Below are 16,792 nucleotides of genomic sequence, written 5' to 3' on the forward strand. Positions count from 1 at the left end.
AAAGTGTTTAAGTGTTCGAAAACATCAGCAAAGTAGGCTACTAGAAATGATGTTAATGTACGTGTCATTATTACACTATATTCTTCTGTTCTGGTTGTTCTTTGGATGACATCCACAAATTTTAGTAAAATTATAGTTGTTTTCGATTTTACAGGAATTTCTATTTTTCGAATGGAGTTAAGCACCCTAACTATTCGGTAGTGAGGAGTCACATACAGAAGTCTCTCTAAAAAGTGGGTCTTGCCTTCTAAAAGTTTGGGCACCACTGGTTTGGAGGAAGAAATTTATTAGCCTATACTTAAGAAATTCTACTTAATTCTTCCATACTTTTATTCAAACTTTCATTTTGCTGCTGTGTATGTACATAATAATAACAGCGTACGTAGTTCGAGAGGAGTTATCGACATAAGCGCACTAACAGTTCCTGTGTTAGCAAGACGGTATATATCTTTGTGTGTGTGTGTATATACAGGGCTTTCATTTCATAACTTAACTAACAATTTAAATTGAATTCAATTTAAATAAAAAAAAACACGTCAGCTTAGATATTAAGCGGAAAGTCAGAAACCAGGCTTAATTGTATTTTAGATTTCACCCCTCCACCCCCAGCCTCACCCACTTTGAAATTTAAAATGGCACCCCTATATTTTTATACTTAAATATGAAAGAGCATTCAATTGTTTATACACCTCATTGATTTATTTCACATCTTATGTTTTATATCGTTGCCTGGCAACCTCGATTGTTGTTACTGTTGATTAGAACTGAAGCTACAAATACCATTGAACATTTCTTGTAATAATTGTGTTCGTGTATTAAATTATGGTAAAATGGTGTATACACTTCAAGAGAGAACAAAATCATATTTATTTATGGACCTGAAATCCGTTGTGCTGGTAGAACTGCTAGGGAGAGCCGTCCTGGGAAAAACGTAAGTCACCGATATGATATAGATCTAATACGGAAATTTGAAGAAACTGGTTGTGTGTGCAATGAAGCAAATAGCCAACCTAGAAAACTCGATAAAAATTCGCAGATTGAAATATTAGGCCTTTTCTTTAATGAACCAACCACCTCCATTCCAAAAGTAGTTGCTGTAACAAACATTTCGGTCGGTTCCATACCTAAAGTGCTGAAAATGAATACATTTTTCCCCTACAAAATACAAAGTCACCAACAGCTCAGCGAAGACGATTTTGATAGAAGAGTAGAGTTTTGTGAACAGGTGTCTGAGAAAATTGAAGATGAACCAAATTTAATACAAAATATTTGGCTTTAGTGACGGAGAGACTTTTTTCTTAAATGGGTTTGTCAACAAACAGTTGTAGGTACTGGGATATTGAAAATCCTCATGTATTTCGTGAAGATAATATTCAGTTTCCGCAGAAGATCAATGTGTAGGCTGGAATTTTTAGGGATGATATTATTGGACCGATTTTCATGGAAGAAAACCTGACTAGAGAATTGTATCGGAACATATTAGAAAATTTAATATTGATCCACTTAGCACACTGTCGCTAGAGAATCAAGTCAATGAAGGAAACTTGGTGTTGGACGAACAAAATTTGCATTTTCAACAAGACGGAGTTCCCTCGCACTATGCAGTACCTGTATGACAATGGATGGTTAGAAGATTTCCTGCAAAATGGATTGGTAGGAAAGGTGCTGTAGAATGGCCGGCGAGATCTCCAGACCTGACGCCGCTTGACTTCTTTCTATGGGGTCATTTGAAATCAGTTGTTTATACTGCTCCGCCTGAGAATATTCAAGAACTGAAAACTAGGATAACCCAAGAATGTAATCGGATTAGTAAGGAAACACGCCAAAACGCTAGCGAGGAGTTCTAAAACAGACTGTATTACTGTTTAACACTTGATTTAGTGCTGTTTCTAGTCAGGTTGCCAGGCAAAAGATGTGAAATAAATTAATGAGGTGTATAAACAATTGAATGCTATTTCATAAATTTAAGTGGAATAATATAGGGGTGCCCTTTGAAATTTCAAAGTGGGGTGGCTGGAGGTGGAATCTAAAATACAATTAAGCCTGGTTTCAGAATTCCCCCTCTACATCTAATTGACGTGTTTTTTGCTTAAATTGAATTTTATTTAAATAATTAGTTATTTAAACTGGGAAGTTTTGAAATGAAAGCTCTGTATAATGATTGCACATCAGTCAATAGTAGAGCTAATTCGATTACTTCTAGTTCGTGAGTGTTCAAGTACAGTTACACGCCATAAACTTATATGCAGGAAGTACACACAGGAAATTAGTGGCAATAATAGTAAAAACTGAATGTACAGTACATAGAGTGAGAATTTTACAGCAGTAGGATAGGAGCAATGTTCAATAACAGCCTACGATTTTGTTAGCACTGCAGATTCAACATATAATCATAACAGTGGAAATACAGTACTGTATGGTTTTAAGGAGGGTTCAAAGGAAGTAATTTAGCTTCAGAAAGGGAAAAGATACCAGAGTTACAACTGCGAACTATCACCGAAAGACATAGAGAGAAGAATAAAGACGTGCATGTAATGTTTGTGAACCAAGAAAAAATAATCGAAAGAATGGACTGAAAGAATCTTGTGTGGATCTTGAAGAAAAGAGGTGTGGATTAGAAAGAGAAGAGTATATTCAGTACTCTTTATATGAAAAGAGCCAAAGTCAGGATAAGAGATGATACGTCAGATGGAAATGGAATAGGAGATACGATGTACGACAAAGATTCCGTTTATCACCTACCCTATTCCACATATACTTTAAGTATTTAGTAAAGAACTGTGAAAGGAAGTGCATAAGATTTGTGGATGATATGGCGTCGTTAGTAGAAGAAGAGATGTTACTAAGGGATAAAGCTTCATTGCTCATGTAAGATCTATGGAATATAATAAATGAAACTAGGCTCGTATGGAGAGCTAGTTGCAAGTCAACAGGTCATGCTTCAGTGAACGATGGAGTCTTCCTTGATCCATCGGTACCGGGTATCAACATCTGTTTAATCGTGTACCTGTGGAAGTCTGTGAACAACTGGAATACAACTTGGATCTGACAACAGTAACGATGTATACATTTAAAGACAACTTATATGCTATCAAAGATAATTTTTCCAAAAAAAAAAAAAAGAGAAGAAGAAGAGCCAGCTTCTTTATTTTCAGGAGCCACCACATTTCGTCCACACATGCAATGAGGAAACCATTCGAGCTAAGATAAAGATACATTTACTGAAATATGAATGAATGAATGAATGAATGAATGAATGAATGAATGAATGAATGAATGAATGAATGAATGAATGGAATGAAGCCACTGTGTCCCATGAAGGGCTAGGGGGAAGCTCGGATGGTGTGGTTCACATTTACTGAAATATAGTAAACAATATTAAATATCTATGCAATGTAAACACACTCTCTCAGAGACACTCAGAAGTTATATAGGTCAATATCTCGAGGTGCGTAACAAAGGAAACTATATTAATTCAAAAAGCACATTCCAATCTCTTCCTACAACCGATTTTGTTAACATTATGTTTTAATCGTAGAGACATAAAAGAAATCGAAGTTTTAAACAATTTTTGAACTCAAACAATTCAGACGCCACACACAACTTTTAGTCGCCATGACTACCTGACGCCTGGAGTATTAATCGTAGAGACATAAAAGAAATCGAAGTTTTAAAAAGTTTTTGAACTCAAACAATTCAAGCGCCACACACAATTTTTAGTCGCCATGACTACCTGACACCCGGAATATATCTACCCCTGATTTTTACAATAAGAAAATGTTAAATACTACTTTAGATCTAATTAAAGTTTGGAATTAAAAAAGAAAACAATATAAATCTGAACACGAACTTAAAAAAAACACACATCAGGAGTGCGTGTTTTACGAGTCACTACAAATCAGCTGCAATTAATGACTATTTATTTTAAGTGTTTCAAATGAAAAATGTTTCTTCTTTCTAATAAAATACATTTTATTTGCTAATGACGTGCTCGCTACAAAATTCTTCTATTGTAGCATTCATTTCCAAGCCTAGCTTTGTTTTGTTTTCGTACGTTCACTGAGCAGCAGACCTGAACTAAGTAGCGTTGGATGACATCAAGCTGTACTCCATACGGAGTACATACCTACACTGTTGAATGCTGCTTGGAGGCTTTAGGTAACCAAACGCAGGACTCTAGTAATTATGTATTTAAGTAAAATAGAACACATATCTATATGAAGCAATATTGGGCCTACACTATATAGGCTATTTACAGTGTCTTGTTCGAGTAAATCGTTTGTACTTAAACTTTCTAGAAAGCTGATGGATTAACATGTGATTTTTACGGATTCTGTGGCGTGGTTTTGATTATTTATTTACGCAATTCTATTGTCATCACTGCAATGTAATGGGAATGTCACTTTATGTTAGACATAAAATACTACTTATCTGTGATATAATAATTTTCACTTCCGATTTCCTTTACAACTATCAAGCTATCTTAAGTCTTTGATCTTCGTTTCAGTTATACTATATACTCGTATATTGTCCACTGATATTTAAACATTTTCTTCGCTAAATTATAAGTTATGTTACATACTGATCAATTTTTCCCTATCATTGAAAGCTATTAATATAATGTTATTCTTAATGATTTCATTAATTTTATTTTAGAAAATAATTTGTTCCAGGATCGCAATGGTTATATTGTACGTTGTTAAGGCATACTGGCCACAGCATAGGGCTACGAAAGTAACGGACAGAATTCGAACATGTTGCTTGGTTCAGTCCTTTTTTCGGATGCTTTTCCTCATCGAGAGTCAGGCAACTTCAGAACCACTAATAGTAGAGTTTGTTTCGTTATCATTATCTCCTTATTTTCCATCTTCATATCAAAGGAGCACGATAAGTCCGCTTTTTCTCGTTGAAACGTGCACGCGAGGTCTAATTCTAATAGCAATTTAGACGGTATACATGTTACTACCATCATTATGTAGGCGTAAGCTATACTCTCTTATATTGGCAATTATCTTAATATCTCTTCATATTTAAAAGTAGGAATAATTATTTTGTAACTCCAACTACTATTCTACTCACAATTCATGTTAGCTCTTTGAGCATCTATCATCATCTTTATCGTTCTTAACATAATAAAATTACTGTAATCAGTATGCTTTTTTAAGTTGTCAACTGTCATAGTGAACCGCCTGTCAGAGAGAACGTTTTTCATGGTGGAAAAGATCTTCCTACTTGGAGCAAACTTAAAACAACTTATTTCAGAAGGACTCTCTTTACTTTTTTTCAGAGATCGGGAAAAACCGACTGTGTATTGTCTCAAAAAGAGGGGTGTGAGAAGAGATTAGACACTTCAAAGTACGCGCACAGTCTAGTCCATACAGTCACGAAGCTTGAGGCGATGAGAGTATTAAAAACAATAGACTGTGCCGGTACCATTTCGCATTGTCTGTGATGAGGCGATAGTAGCGATCCTAGTGGTTAGCAACTATCTATGGATGCATATTCCCTACGTACTGAGCTTCGTGACTGTATATACTAGACTGTGGTATGCGTGACTTGTGCGTGCAAGCAACAACAGTAACGGGACCTGGAGACTTGCTTTTAATACTTCCCTCATCCCCTTTTTTTCGCTGGTAAACTCCGAAGTGACCTGAGCACTGGGGGTTATGCTGTTCAAACATCTTTGTTAAGTGACATAAAAGATGGAATCCGCAATAGAGAAAAGTTTAAGACTTCTTGAAAACATATGTATTGCTGAAGAATAAGATTCTCAGCAAATATTTGTGTGAGCTGAATATATATTTTTAATTTGTACAACCATTCTTTTTTTCTTTTTTGATATAATTTATGTACGGTTTATTTTAAATGCATTAAAAATATAGAAAATGTACAATAACGACGTAAAGAGGCTAAAAAAGGATTTAACCTTAAAATAGACAACGGGAGCTAAAATAGGCAAAAAAGTCAAAATAAAAATTGGGCCTATCGTCCCCAAATGTGTAGAAATATGTTTATCTGTAATAGGTCTTTCATACGCTCAATTTAAAAAAGGCATTTTACCTAACGTCCGGGCTCTAGTTATTACAAACGTGCAGTCAAATAAGGGTCTATGTTGTGCAGTTGGGTCACACGGATGATATTTTAGTGTCCTCTTTCAAACTCAGGTCTCTCGGAACCACTTTAGTGTAACATAGACCCTTGTTGGACCGCAAGTTTCGATTAGGAAAGAGATACAATTATCGTAGGCAGCAAAGCTACACAATTCAATTCCAAAAAGAATCTGTGGAGCAGAAAATTGTTACCGGTACTTTTACTGTTATAATTATCATCGTGTCATCAAAGTAATAAAAACGAATGTGTGTATGATTACAACACTTAAATTGAAAATATAAATGAAATTGAGAAAACATACGAAGTAACTGAGATGAAGATAATGGAAAGTCAAACTGAAAATGTGTTAACTCCACTACACACTGATGACCAGGTAATAATTGCTAATTGAATCACTGATTGGATAAGGAAAGTCCAATTTATACATATATCAGCTGAGATATACATTTTCCTCTTGAGCCATCCATCCATCGATTAGTGGTAAAAGGAGAAATCTACCAGCAACAACAATAAATAACAGCCCGTTAATGTTTTAAACTAGTGGAATAAGGAAGAATGTCCGGAATTTCTTATTTTTTCCAATCACTTTTTTAAGCAGCAGCACCACCAAATGTCACATTGGAAGTCTGTCTCTCGCTTTAATTTGCTAATAAAGTTTGTTACAACAATGTTCCTTATTAGCATATAAATTTAAAATTTTATCATATTGGCGTCAGTATGGTTATAAGTTTGTTTTCTGTAAATCATCCATAGCATCATGAGTGAAAGTGACTGATAATGAAGAAATAGGCCTACACCGGAGAAAAAAATGAGTAAGAAATACTGATGAATATGTAAAAGAAAAACGCTAGGGGTGCTATTCATAGACATTTCGCAGCACGCGCTACGAGCGTACTAAGCTAGCCCCGACTATCCACTGGTTACTTGAACATAATTCAAATCATATCCTATCGCTAACACTGGTTTATGAATACGAAAAACGCTGATCATCCACCGGAAGCCCGCGCTAAAAATGTCTATGAATACGGCCCTACATCTTTAGAAAAAGAATTAATAACTTCAAAAGGAGGAGTTGTGCCAGCAAAACGGCATGGTCGATCATGCAGGGAACATTTATGTTAAATGTGATAAAGAGAGTGATACGGAAACGAGACAGAATTTACTCTGTGAAACAATACGTTGAGATGATAGTTAATTCACGAAAAACACAGAATGCATTTGAAGTCAAGATTATTGAACATCAGCATATCATTGACATTAAAGAATGGTGGCCACACTTCTTTAAAAAAAATTCAGTTGCTCTAATTAGTCACATGAATGAAAAGTTTTCACTTGCTAACTGCTGTCATTTGACCTACAAGCAGAAAACTCTAGGCTATGTCTTTTTTTTTTTTTTTTTTTAATGATAGATGAACTGGGTCACAAGACATCAGACTTATTAGGGAAAAGAAACACCTTATGCTCCGAAAATTGAAGGGTTCAGAACCATAGTTGGCCAAGCGCCATTTACTAAAACCGTAGAAAAAAGGGTTAAAATGAAGTTAATTCGATGGAAACATATAGCAAGTAATACAAAGTATACACATTAAAACTAAATTATATGTAAATCTTCATTAAACTATGGTATTCACTTAACTTTAACCCTTGCTTTCTCCGCTTTCTCCCACTATGGCTCTGAACCCTTCAATTATGGCATAAGACTCCAAAGTTACTGTACATTCCAAAAAGCTGCAAGATGTTAATAAATTAATTAAATGTTTTCCATCAGACACTCAGGAGTTTTATAACATCATTCTTCAATGGCCCACAAGAAATGCTGCCCAATCTGATGAAGATTAACAGTTAAAATGTTAATTAATTATTTGCTTAATACAACATCACAATAATTAATTCTTAAGATGTCTGACAGAAATTAAATATTTTTCACACTATAGGTTTGTTCCAGCACTGCCCGCTCATGCGCAGTAGGTCAATGTCCGTTCCAACAAGACTAGAACTGATTCCGAATCGATACGGAACTCCCAGTTCTGTGTCCCAACTAGAGATCTGCGGATTGGGGTTTAGAACCAGTTTAGATTCGATTGGTCAGAGATCAACCCCATACACAACTACAGTGTTGTGGATTGTTTCGTGACTCTAAGTAACCAAGCGCAAGACTCTAATTATGAGTCGAAAAGAAACATAACTTACTAACACTTCATTGTCAAGACAATTTTATTGCAACCTGAAGTCAGCCATTTTCAACAAGAAAATCATAATTTATTGTAACGTTTATTTTGTTCATTTTAGTATTTGCTGACAGTAGGGGATGGATCTCAACTCTAAAGGCCCGGTCAAACAGAATGCGGACGGGAGGACCGCAGTCCGCCACGGACTGAGGAAACAAACAGAACGCGGACAGTGCAGGACGAACCAGTGTGGAAACAATTGTTGCCAAGTGCAGTACTCATCGTATTTTATAGATTTGTTTCTAAATTTGTTTGAAATCGTACTTGTACATTCGTTTTTTCTCCTGGATTAATTAACATTTCCAGCAGCTCCTCAGATGAAGAAGAATCGCTTTGAGCCGTTCATCAAAGGGAAAAAGGAAAAGGAAGTGGTTGCATAAAATAAATGAAAAAAAAAAGTGAGGAACTAGGCGAATTTCACAGACTGTGTCATGAACTGAATTCGTTTGAAGACCCTTTTTACGACTATTTTCGAATGTCTAAACAACAGTTTGAGGATATTGAAAATGGCAACAAACTGGAGGAGACCGATTGGAACGAAGGAAAGACTAGCGAACTGCTTGAGGTAAGTGAAAGATTTTCGTTTGTATTTTAAACTGTATTTATTACTAATCAACAGAAAAATAAGTATGGATATAGAAAAGAAAACACAACTCAGAAAAAACAGTATTATTTCGTAGACAAAATTACTATTGAGAAGTACTGTTATTTCGCTCTTGCGGTTTATTTACGAGCTGCAGTACATTTTCGTGCAAATCTTTTGCAGAAGAAAACAATAGTTGAGCGTGGCAAAAATCCTGATGACATCGGTGGTGTGGTAGCTACCTCCAAGTCAGTATAATTAATTTCATTGGAAAGATTATGTGTATAATTAGGATTATCTGACCACGACGAGGTGGTTGAAAAAAAAGGAGACAATGGAGGTGGAGTCTGGATGCCGTGTATCATATAAATGAGCATATTCCCGCACAAATTCATTTATAATTTCTCCGTTTCATCGGCCATTTTCTACGAGATGTCCGCCGCGAACTCTGTGGAAAAACACAACTGCCTATCAGTCCGCCGCGAACCAGACTAGACCGCGGCGTTGGGCCGCGCGCTGATTGACTAGGATGATGCATCTAACGTAATAGGGGTACCACAGTCTACTATATACAGTCGCGAAGCTCAATATGTAGTAAAAATGCAAACATGGGTACTTGCCCACCACTAGGATCGCTACTATCGCCTCGTCATCGCAGATCTCTCTCCTAGCAGACGACCTTCCTTCCATTATTGAACTATTAAATGCATAAAGTTAATTTATTATTTTAATGAAGTATATTAAATTCCACCATAAACTCGAAGATACCTGCAAGAAAAAAGTTAATATAATTTTTGTTTGTGCAAAACGAACTGAAATTTACTATAATGGCTTCACTCATTCAAGATTATAGCGATAATTAACTATGAAACCAATAAATATTAATTTGCATTTTCCTTTACAACAATAATAATAATAATGGAAATATGAATTAATGGAGTAACTTACGTGTACCGGTACTTGTAGTGTAGGCTTACGTAGTTAACAAAGTGGGATGAGGTTAAGCAATAATAATCACACCAGAATTGGAAATAAAACGTGATCAATAAATTTTATTGTAACAGACTTTTTCTACGTCTCTAGTAAAGCAACAAATAAAAATAACAACAAAATTAACAGCTATAATTAAAAACATATCCTTTGAAAAAAAAAGTAGGCCTAAGCAATAATAATCCCACCAGAATTGAAAATAAAACGTGATCAATAAATTTCATTAAAACAAACTTAATTTTTCTACGTCTTCAGTAAAATAACACATAAAAATAATAACAAAATTAATAGCTACAATTAAAAATATATCCTCTGAAAAAAAAGTAGACCTAACCTTTATTTCTCTGGAAATTTAGCAGCCTAAGTGACAGAACTTTAACCGGTATCTAAAGTCCTTTCGGTTAGACTGAAACATTTCATTGTGAAATTTAAGGATATAATGTATTCTAACAGTCACAAAGAACTTCAAAATTAAGAGTTTTGTTTCTGCACAGCATTCTTGTGGAAACCCAGGAACCTTTCTGAATCTTTCGGAAATCGGAAAAAGGATAACTCTGGCCTCTTTCTCTTACTGTTGCTACAATTTATAGCACTACAAACGTCTCCTCCTTGTCCCATATTATTATTCCAATTATTATATTTTAGCCATTAACATTTTCATTACAACCAATAACGAACATTTCACAAGCATCAATGTGAAATACGCAACGAGCTATCACTCGATAGAAATACGACACAGTCCAAAGTCGACCATGGACAGTCTATTGTTTCTAGTTGCTAACCGCTTGGAGCGCTTTATCACGAGATTTGCAAAAAAACACCTCAAGCTTCGCGACTGTATATAGTAGACTGTGGTAATAGGCTACAGAGTTGGCGGCGGACGGTCCGCCAAGTCCGCGTTCTGTTTGACCGGGCCTTTAAGCTGTCTGAATGTGCAGTAGACTAGTTGGGCTGGAGAGTCGCCAGCGAGAGCGGGGATAGAAATGAGCGGTCGGTAATGCACGTGCAATGCAGCTTCCTTCTCTTTGTAACGGCATTTGATTTGGCGTATGACAACTTGTCCTATCTGTCTGGTCCACCTTCATGTTCGCGGGCAGATGAAGGCCCGATTTTCTCGTGTTAAGACGTGCGAGTTCATATGCCAGACCCAGAACCTTAATGGAAACATAGTACCATTTCACAAAAATACGAGTACATGTTTCCGCCTGTAGCATTACCGCACGCAGTGCTGGTGCATAAGATAAGTTGCCGCTATGTTTAGGCGCAGTGAGAATAATCTATACTAATAATAAATCTGTAGCCGAAATTTTTCTGGTAATTTTCGATCTTCCAAAAATAATTGGTCCTAACATATATAATTAACCATCCTGAAACCGAAAATCGCTTTTTGGAAATTTTTGTTTGTATGTCTGTCTGTCTGTATGTTTGTAACCTTTTCACGCGATAATGGCTGAACGGATTTCGATGAAAATTGGAATATAAATTAAGTTCGTTGTAACTTAGATTTTAGGCTATATGGCATTCAAAATACATTATTTAAAATGGGGGTTATAAGGGGGCCTGAATTAAATAAATCGAAATATCTCGCTTATTATTGATTTTTGTGAAAAATGTTACATAACAAGAGTTTCTTTAAAAATGATTTATGATAAGTTTTATTCTTTGAAAAATTTTGATAGGACTGATATTTAATGAGATAAATGAGTTTTAAAATTAAAATAACTGCCATCTAAGGCGGTGTATTGAAATAAAAAACAAATGACTTCGTCTATAAGGGGCCTTGGACACAACAATCGAAAGCTATGAAACATAGCCTACAGACAATGTTTCTGTGTTTGTATGAAGTAATATGGTAATATCGGAAGCTAAATTAACCGATTTGTATAATTAATTATTATTTCATCATTGGAAAGTGTAGTTTCTCTGGATGGACATAATGCTATAATGTTATTACAGTAACTTGTGAGTGAATTGAGGACAGGTAAGATTAAAATAACTTCTTATGCACAGAAAACTTGATAGGTTATTCTGTACATTTATTTCCTGTATTTCTTAAAATAATGTTTATGAACATATTCATTTTTATCTCAGAGAATTAACGAACAACGAGAGTGTATTGATTTAGTATGCAGTAATAGTACGTTAGCTTAGCAATCCATTATTGTGTAATTCAAATTTTAACTATGCTCAATTGAATCGTGTTAAAATACATAAAATATATATGCAATAAATGCAATGCAAAAAAATTGGGTAATGAGCCAAGCAGATTATGTTGCGCTGTTGTAAAAGTTGTTCCTCCTGAGATTCAAGAGCTCCCACAACAAATTAAAAACTTTCTAATTCGAGTACATCCGTTATCAATACTCTTTTTACATAATATAATATAATATAATATAATATAATATAATATAATATAATATAATATAATATAATATAATATAATATAATATAATATAATATAATATAATATAATATCTGTAGCCAAAATTTTTCTGTTAATTTTCGCTTTTCCAAAAATAATTGGTAATAACAATTAAGAAACACGTTAAAGGAATTGCCATTGCACCAAATGAGTGGTCTCTGGATCAAAATGATCGCATTTTAATATTTTAAATACAATTTAAATTAAGTGACATATTAAACGATTTATCCTTCTATCAAACACGAATGTTCCCCGGATCAAATGTCCTATTTTAATTATGTAATTACTTTATATTTATTTCTAACGGGTGCAGCGGAGCGTAAGGGTACGGCTAGTATTAAATAACTGTTTGTTATAATTGTTTACTTACACAGAATTACTAGAGTTGCCACCTTTGTAATTTCCCTTTCCCGAACACTATTGAAATTTCTATAACCCCAGAAACAGAAATATTGACGGAAAGCTAAGGTTGACAACTTTTCGTAAAATTCGAATCTCCTTCAGTACGAACATACAGTAATTTGTCTTTATTAGTAAATGTGAAGAAAATGTTTTCTGGCTTTTTCTTGAGTAATAGTATGTACAAAAAAGAAATACAATCTGTAGGCTACATAACTACAACTTTTTAACTTGTTTTTATCCATAGTATATTCCATAAATGACCATTTTAAAATTTTAATATATTCTATTTTTACTCTTTGTGGGTAGAAAGAGCAATGATTTAGAGAGGAAATAGTAATAAAATTCTGAACAACTTTGAGAATAGCTGACTTTACACTCCATTAATAAAATTTAACAATATCTAGACCAGCGGTGACCAAAGCGGGTGTCGTGATTACATCGCGTAATCACAGACATTCAAACGGGTACGAGGAGTTTCCTGTACATTGCTGTGTGTTTTATTCACGTACTGGAGGCAAGCAGTGGCGGTATTATGTCGCTCTACAAACTCTGTCTCTACAAGCAGTAAGAGGTGGTTTCGTAAAGAATGAGAAGGAAAACTTCTTTGTTGTTCTGTTGAACAAAATGTAATATGTTTACTTCGCTCAACGGTTCAATTATGAGTACATAGAAACATTAATTGCCACGCTGAATAATGTATTATTATTATTATTATTATTACTGACCACTAAGTATGTGTTTCTATAATTCTTCTGTACGTGCATGAATATTGGCAATTTTTAGATCTTCTCCCTCGAAGGATAAAATTATTAGGTTTTATCTCAAATTTAATCTTCTTAATCTTTACTCCGGAATAATTTTTCCTTGAAATTATTCAAACCTACTTTACAGGGAGCTACTACCTGAAAGCCAGATTTGTATAAGATAAAACATTGTTTACACATTTCTCAAATGAAAGATCCCACTTCTTTTCAAATGAGAAGTTCTTTACCATATAAAGTATTTTAAGAATACCAGTACAGTATCATCGTCATTTTCAATGTCATCAGCTCACCACATTCTACCTTATTAATATAACGTGTTCATACACTTCAATACAACCAGAAGTAGTATACTCCTAGAACAGATGTTGTTAACAGAAGAAACTAACGTAGGCTTGGTAGGTCAGCAATGGAGCGAAATAAATCTGAAGCGTTTACCTGAAGGATTGAGGAAAAACTCCGGAAAAATCTCAATCAGACACCGTAACCTTTTCCAACTAATTCGATCCCGGGTCCGCTACAAGTAAAGGTCGTCAAATAAAACATTCTTAAAGTAGACAGTCGGCGCTAATGATAAATTGCAGACGAAATATTTCGTTTCAATATGTGTAAATTCTATTGATTTTCCATAACTCTTAGGCGTCCGAGGTCGTATTATTTCAGGCTCCGGAAAAATGTTTGGATTCCCGGACTGTCCAGGCGAAACTCGAAAGGGTGGTAATCCTAAGAATTACCAAAAAAAGAAAGTACAATGTTTATGGTGAAATTTAAAGCTATGCTCATGTAACGTATTTTTATTGACCTTAATTATTATTCAGTGGAGTGAGATTTTTGTGTATCTGCATCGTATCTTGCCACAGAGAGTTCGTTAGATACTGGAGCTTGGTTCCTTGTAACGGATTCAACAGATAGATTTCTCCTTTTCTTGTATTCAGTAATCATGGAGACAGAACCCAGCTCCAAAATGTTGCATGTCTGTGCACAGATACCAATATGCAAGTAAGAAACATCTCGTATCTTTGAACATTTGCAAGTTTCAAATTATATGTACATTATTCAATACCTAAGTGAAATTATTTGAAAATAGAACCGAATTTACAAAACATGCATCACATTAAAAAATGAGAAAAATAAATAACCCGCATTGAATATGCAATATTGTAACTGTCAATCACGAAATGACTCTGCCGAGGTAAATATTCACGTCAATGAATTCACGAAAAGCTTTTTGGTCTAATATGCTACGGAAGGAATTAAAAGAAGGGAATTTTTGGAGTAGATTTCTTCACGAAATAAAATTACTGTAAACAACACATTTTAATTACAAAGGCTGTGATGGATCATAACAAAATAAAAGATATTAATTAAAAATTACATAACTCATATAAATGTTACAAATATTAGGTACCTAAACTTAAAACTAATATTTTTCTATATAATGAGAATAAAGAACGAACTACTCCTCTTAAGTCTCATATATAGTGTGTTCTAAAAAGTTTTTTAGTAGGTTATTTTACGACGCTTTATCAACAGCTCAGGTTATTTAGCGTCTGAATGAGGTGAAAGAGATAATGCCGATGAAATGAGTCCGGGGTCCAATACCGAAAATTATCCAGCTTTGCCCATATTGGGTTGAGGGAAAACCCCGGAAAAACCTTAACCAGGTAACTTGCCCCGACCGGGAATCGAACCCGGGTCACCTGGTTTCGCGGCCAGACGCGCTAACTAGGTGTGAACCTGAAAAAAAGGTTCCAATATTTAGAGAGGCGATAGTATGCATCAAAACATGAAATAAAAGTCGCTCTAACATGGGTCCTAAAATTAATATCTTCTCTCTAAATATTGGAACCTTTTTTCAGAACACTCTGTATGTATAAAAATGAAGTTTATATTATAAAACACACTAAATACACTTTAAATGAACGGTTCAGAGCCATAGTGGGCCAAGCGCCATTTATTAAAAACGGAGAAAGCAAGGGTTAAAGTTAAGTGAATACCATAGTTTAATGAAGATTGGCATAATTATCATTTAGTTTTAATGTGTATACTTTTATATTACTTGCTATATGTTTCCATTGAATTATGGTGAGGACTTCATTTTAACCCTTGTTTTCTACGGTTTTAGTAAATGGCGCTTGGCCCACTATGGTTCTGAACCCTTCAAATAGAGTTGTTCTTACCTTTCTCTTGGACAAGTTCCTTAGTTCTGGCTGGTTTTGTGTCAAAGAAAGCCATTATTTCTGTTTCAAACCCATATTTTTTCATTCACAGAGCAATTACCTATATTTTTACGAGTATATCGCTTGTTGAATTATTTCATTTTTCTGTCGTCTTATAATCGTTAGTTTACAGTGAAAAATGATGATGTCAGTAGATCTACAGTCCGTCAATTTGGAATTTGATTTAATATTATAAATATTATTTAAGAGTAATTATTGTTTTCTTTACACTAGTAGATTTTACTGAACTTTAGCCTTATATCAAAATAGTTGTTGAATAATGTGTAGGAATTAGAAGTAATGGAAAACATACACAACTCAAGTAAAATTTATAGAAATCAAACAGAAAACGTTTATGAATAATGCACGAGAGAGAAAATAATGATTTCTATGAGAGCTGAAGATGCGGGAAAATGTCTGGCTGATGTAAGAAAAATAGAAGATAATACTGACTAAATCAAAGAGTATTCCAAAGACTCAATGGAAATATTTTTCGCTAGTGTTACGTAAATGTGTTAGTTTATAATAAAAAGCCCAGAATATTTTATAACCTGAGTAAACGCTTTGACTCTGCTTCAAATCTCGCTTCTCTATTTTGCGAAAGAAAAAAATTGGGACGCTAAAATCTGTAAATCGTCAGCTTCCTACAAAAGTGTACTGTAGACTTCGATATTTTATAAGAGTTCTTTTGGTGTTACATTTTCATCTTAGTTTCGCAGACCAGTGATGCCAGTAACTATGACATTGGGATTCCGACTCACCATGGAAGTGTGTTGTGGCTGCAGAGGGCTAGGCACGTAGAAGGAGCTAGGGGCGGCGTCATGAGAAGTGCCGTGACGCCTCATCACTACGACGCTACCCGGCGCTACTGTGGGAGACGTCATCATCGGCACAGCGTACTAAATGGAGGCTGCTTGTTCGTATCGACATGACTTCGTATCTGACCCTGCAACAACATTAAAAGATACTTGAAACACTATTTCAGGGCTGAAATGATGTTAAATAAAGCTTCAATAAACTGAATACATGCCTGCAAGAATGTTGTACATAGCAAGTCGTTAACTTTTCAGTAAACA

General features: G+C 34.8%; 1 protein-coding gene across 1 annotated transcript in view; it reads right to left on the bottom strand.

Annotated features, from left to right (window-relative positions):
* Nucleotides 1-16,792, bottom strand: part of RhoGEF64C (Rho guanine nucleotide exchange factor at 64C) — a 599,366-nt gene that overhangs the window by 225,426 nt on the left and 357,148 nt on the right. Inside the window, exon 2 of the mRNA XM_069841434.1 lies at nt 16,478-16,662. Within this exon, the coding sequence (XP_069697535.1) occupies nt 16,478-16,603 (126 nt within the window). The 5' untranslated portion in view covers nt 16,604-16,662. The remainder of the gene's footprint in view (nt 1-16,477; nt 16,663-16,792) is intronic.

Source organism: Periplaneta americana, chromosome 12 (assembly GCF_040183065.1).
Source record: "Periplaneta americana isolate PAMFEO1 chromosome 12, P.americana_PAMFEO1_priV1, whole genome shotgun sequence".
In the NCBI taxonomy this organism is placed as follows: Eukaryota; Metazoa; Arthropoda; class Insecta; order Blattodea; family Blattidae; genus Periplaneta; species Periplaneta americana.